At 29.2% G+C, this 5,688-nt stretch overlaps 2 protein-coding genes and 1 pseudogene across 10 annotated transcripts in view; 2 read left to right on the top strand and 1 right to left on the bottom strand.

The window, feature by feature from the left end:
* LOC116852448 overlaps positions 1 to 694 on the top strand; it is a 2,604-nt pseudogene extending 1,910 nt beyond the window's left edge.
* Positions 1 to 5,688, bottom strand: part of LOC116852446 (cyclic GMP-AMP synthase-like) — a 149,122-nt gene that overhangs the window by 124,568 nt on the left and 18,866 nt on the right. The window lies entirely within an intron of this gene.
* LOC116852447 lies at positions 1,113 to 1,936 on the top strand. The gene is made up of 2 exons (XM_032832852.1): positions 1,113 to 1,405; positions 1,678 to 1,936. Exons 1-2 carry the CDS (start codon positions 1,139 to 1,141, stop codon positions 1,900 to 1,902), a joined length of 492 nt encoding a protein of 163 aa, XP_032688743.1. The 5' UTR covers positions 1,113 to 1,138; the 3' UTR covers positions 1,903 to 1,936.

Raw genomic sequence — 5,688 nt, 5'->3', positions numbered from 1 at the left:
ATTTAAAGGAATAATCAAATCTTTTAAAGATAATTCGATACCTCTTTCGAATTTGATTGGTTTTGCTGCAGATGGATGCAGTGCAATGATGGGCAAACATAATTCTGTAGCTAGTAAGCTTAAAAAAGAGTGTCCTGATATATTTGTTTTAAAATGTGTATGTCACTCTGCTCATTTATGCGCAAATGAAGCGTGCAAAAATCTTCCAAGATTAGTCGAAGATTTAGCAAGAAATATTTATAATTTCTTTAAATCAAGTTCAAAAAGGCAATGTTAACTTCAAGAATTTCAAGAATTTGTCAATGTAACCCCACATAAAATGTTACATCCATCTCAAACACGTTGGCTTTCCTTAGTAATGGTCGTAGAGAGAATTATTGAACAATGGGAAGCTTTAAAATTGTTTTTTACAGATAGATGGTTAATTGAACGGTTACAAGTTACAGAACAAATTTTTAAAGAGCTTAATAATCCTTTAACAAAATTATATTTTTTTTTTCTTGAATGGATTCTACCAAAGTTTACGGACTTTAATCGTTTCTTTCAAAGTAACGCGGTAGTCGTCACTGAACTTCACGATAAAATAATAAATCTTTACAAGGAAATTCTTCTATGTTATATGAATAAACATTATATTATAAAAACTTCACTCTGATATCAACCCTTGCAAAGAAGACGAATTCATCCCGTATACACAAATGTATTTGGGTATAAAAGTTTGGGAGCGGTGCACTTGGACACGGTGCATTTGGACACAGCCAATCACAGCACCGTGTGATTAGAGACATTTGTAGGGTCCCTTGGAACAACGACTTGTGATTGGACTGTGTCCAATTGCCCCGTGTCCAACTGATATACACCCTAAAAGTTTATCAAGCTACTGGTCTCATTGAACAAAGGGAATTAGAAGAGTTTTACTGGCGTTGCAGAAAATTCCTACAGGTTCTTATATATTTATAAATAAATAAAATATCTATTTACTTCAATTTTTATAGTCAATTTTTGTTTTTAGGTATCAGCTCAACAAATATCAAATCGTTATATGTAAGATCCCATTTTGAACCAACTTGGAGCATTACGTCCAAAAAATGCTTTATCTCTATCATACCGGAATACCACTCCGACACTTATAAATTTAATGAAAGTAGTACCAAGAATTTTGGGTTGCCAAAATAATAACATTATGCAAGTAATAGACAATCAATGGCGGTGTCTTTCTTTCTTAGTTTCCCTTTTGCCTAAAGATGTTGGAAAACCAGATATTTGCACTGACAAATTTTGGAACCAAATTTTAGACTATAATAATGCTGTTGGAAAATCTGAATTCCATAAATTGGCTACATTTGCTCTTGACATACTGAGTTTGCCACATTCAAATGCAGATTGTGAACGAATTTTTAGTCAAGTAAGTATATATCTTTAAATAAAATAATAATGATTATTTTTTTAATTGCATTTTTTCATAGTAATAATATCATTTTGTAATTAATTTTGTATTTAATTCTACCTAAATGTGAACATTATAGATCAATATGAGCGGTGCACTTGGACACGGTGCATTTGGACACAGCCAATCACAGCACCGTGTAATTAGAGACATTTGTAGGGTCCCTTGGAACAGCGACTTGTGATTGGACTGTGTCCAATTGCCCCGTGTCCAACTGATATACACCCTAGATCAATATGATGAAGACAAAATACAGAAATAAATTGAAAATTGAAACAGTCAATGGATTATTACTAGCAGCTGAGTACGTGAAACAATCCGGAGAGGAAAATTGTATTACATTTCAACCAACAAATGAAATGTTACAGAAGATGACATCTATTGTTTTATATCCACGAAAAAAAAAACAAGAAGAGGCAATAAACGAGGACAGTGAAACAGAAATTTTTTTTTAATGATAAATTGTTTCAAAATTAAATATTTTATTCTGTTGAGAATTTAGAGAATTGTTTCGTTTAATGTGATTAGAAATTTATGATAATTTGTAGTAGATGTGAGAGGATTCATAGATACTTGCAATATTATAATAATATACATTATGTATATTGATTTTATATATATATATATATATATATTATTATAATTATTAAAGATATATGCATGAGTGCAATAATATTGTGTCATACACAATACAAAATCCTGATAAAAAATAAAAAATTATAAATTATAAACAATATTGTGCTTATATATATAACCTATATAAAAATACATAACTTAAAAGTATGTAATATACAATTTAATGTACAATTTTTTTTTTTAATACGTTAAAATTGATATAATATGCATGATACGACTATTTGTACTACTATTCTGTTAAGTTGGTACGACATATATACTATTATTTCTTCACGTTGGTACTACACTTCCTTCCCCGATGTCTGGCAACACTGCTGTAATGGCATCCTCAAGGTGCAAACTCATGTAGTGGAATAGCGGAGCACGGAACGAGAGCGGAACGAATCACGAGCGTTCCGCATTTTTCAGCAGTTTTTAGCGGAATCTGCGAAATAGTTTTGTCGCAGACTGCGTAATATATGTATAATTCTAGCATACAATAGACGTGGGGTCGACGTGTAACTTCAAATTAAGAAGAACAAACATTCCAGCTGGCCAAGTTTATTAATATTCAGCAGGATTGACACTGTTGGCGATTTTTCACCATTTTGGGATTTTTTAAGGTTTTTTACTGATTTGGTGAAAAAAATGTGTTCGGAAACATTACCCGAATATTCCCATATACCATTTTATCCTTGTTCACTGAATATTAAACAAGGATAAAATGATACATAAGGGTACTTAGGTGATGTTTTCGAACGCAGTCAAAGCAATTTCGCAATTGTAAGATTCTTTAATATGATTGGTCTTGTTTCTACTTCCTCATTGGATATACGTATTAGTATAAATCAATCATATTAAAGAATCTTACTATGGCACAGTTGCGTCTTTTGTTGAACGCAGTCAATGGCTTGATTTACATCGTGCACTTGATACGCATACTAAATAGTAACTTTCTTAGATAATCTTTATTAGATAATCTTAATATCGACGATATATATAATCAATGGTATATTAAGCTGGTATAATACTCATCAAGAAAACGTATTGTATTGATTGAATACGTCGCCGTTGATATGCATTGTTAATATTAAGATTATCTAATAGAAAGTTACTATTTAGTACGCGTATCAAGTATATGATGTAAACCAGGCCAATGTACAACATCCACGTGAGCATGTGCATCATTTCACCAACCCTTATAGAAATATCATACTAAGAATCATTGATAATTACTTATTATCCAGTATTTTTAATATTGAAAATAAGTAATTATCAATGATTCTTAGTATGATATTTCTATAAGGGAACGCAGTCACGTTCGACATGTATTATCAATGTGTTCGGTTTAAAGATTAGTCGTCGACCCCACGTTTTTAAAAGCTATATAAATTTCCGGCTACATTAAGAATTAGTATAAAAAAAGTGTTATATTTTGTTATGTAAGTTCAAGAACCCTAAATACCTAAATTAGGATAATATCATAATGAGCAAATTTTCACTGTACTTTTTCATACATGTAAGTAAATTTTCACTGTATTTATTCACTGTATTTATTTACACATTCTCTGTATTTATTCCTGTGCATATCTCTTATTGAAATATCATACTAAGAAATACTGAAAAATTATTAGTGATTAAATATTACCAGTAATTCAGTAATTTTTTGACCAGTACTTAATTTCTGGTGAATACTGATAATAAAATCATTGTTAAATATTGATAGTGATCAAATACTGAGAATTATTATGCGAAGGTGAAAAATGAGAAAATCATAATGTTTACAAAAATATACTTATATTCCTAATTTTCTCATGTCTCAAACTACATATCGAAGGTTGTAAACACATTCCAAACTTTCATGAATCCTCCTCCGATAATTTCGATCCCAAGCGGTATATACCACTAGTCACCCATCCATGTCATGACCGCATTAAACTGTTGCTTAAATCTGACGATCGAGCGCGCACGCGGTGACTCTGATGACTCCAACAATGTTCTTACAATTCATGCTTATATAATGTATCCTTACAGTGTTCACAGTATATTATAACATACCTAGCAAGCACCAAATAATAGTAATATAATTTTTACTTGTTGTTTATTGGATAAACAACAAGTAAAAATTTAGATATTGAAACAATGCAACATTCGATATGCGATGAATATTGATGTAATGTAGTGAACCAGTGATAATTACTTTTACATTTTTAACAAAATGTTATAATGTTTAATCCAACAAAAAAAAATTTTTAAAATCCAAGAAAATCCAAATTAAACAAATTGAATTACTAGATTTTGAGAGAAACTTTTAAAAAATATTATTTAAAACAATAGTGTTGTTTCATCAAATGACATGGTTTCCTTGAACGAAATAAAAGTTTTATTTTCATCATTTAAAAAAATATTTCGTTTAAGAATATAATATTTTAATGAAATAAAAAAAATTACAAAATTAAACAAGTACGAATATTAAATCTAAAGAAAGTATTTTCTCCGAAAAAACGGTATAAGAAGTATAAAAAATATGCAATAAGACAAATTAATGATTGCCACTAACGAGTGCTATTCTAAATACTATTCTATAAGTATTATTGATGTAAAACATTACTGAATTTGAAATACAAGTAACAAAAATAATTAGTAAATAAATAAAATATATTATATTCGTAATATTTTTTTAAAATATTGCTGCAATATTGCTAAAGTAATATTGTAAATTAATGTCACTGCAAAGTCTCTGCAACATTGCACTGCAATATACAATCTTGCAACGTTGTAGCAATGTTGCTGCAAGCTTCTGTGCTGTATGGGCATTGCTGAGATTCGAGCCTGAGACCTCTCCCAAGTAGCAGACACGTCAAAATGACATTCAAATCTAAGTAAGTTCAGGATAAAAAATAACCAAGGAATTATCAAAAATATCGTGAGAATATCGTCAAAATGATAGTCTAATGTCAGATCGATGACGACATTTTAGACGACTTAATGACGTTTTATGACGTCTCTAAACGTTAATAATACGTTTTTAAGACGTTATACAGAAACGCCATTAAGATGTCACAAAAAAGACGTTTTAAAGACGTCGTTATTTAGTCACTTGATGTTATTCGACCAATTATGACCAGTTTTTTACGTCATTTTGATGTGAGTCTGTCACTTCGGCTGATTCTTGTGTCGTTCACCTTACCTACTGCGTCACTGTCACTTTGATTGAGAGACGCTTTATATGTACATATGGTATATCCATATACGAAAGCATATGATTTATTTAAAAAAAGAGAATAGATTCTTTTAAAATATATGTTTTAAGAAGTATGTAGAAAGTATATTTAAAAAATATTTATATGTTTTAAAAGTAAGTAAAATAAATAATTTTGTAAATAAATAATTTAAATAAATAATTTAAATAAATTTTTTTCTGATAATAAACAAAATTTAAATAAATTTTTTTCTGATAATAAAAGAAACTCTAATTTGAAACATAAAAAAATACTTTTAATATTAGAAAATAATTTATTCAGATTTATAAAATGATTTACTTGTATTTTATTTACTTTTAAAACAAGCAAATATTTATTTAAACAGTTTTTACATTTAAAAACACTAATTTTCTCCTTGTAAAG

The sequence above is a fragment of the Odontomachus brunneus genome, unplaced genomic scaffold, assembly GCF_010583005.1.
Source record: "Odontomachus brunneus isolate Ranch 3 - 2012 unplaced genomic scaffold, Obru_v1 Obru_scaffold_225, whole genome shotgun sequence".
Lineage (NCBI taxonomy): Eukaryota > Metazoa > Arthropoda > Insecta > Hymenoptera > Formicidae > Odontomachus > Odontomachus brunneus.
Note: the sequence above shows the minus strand (reverse complement) of the source record. Positions and strands in the feature narration are given on the sequence as shown.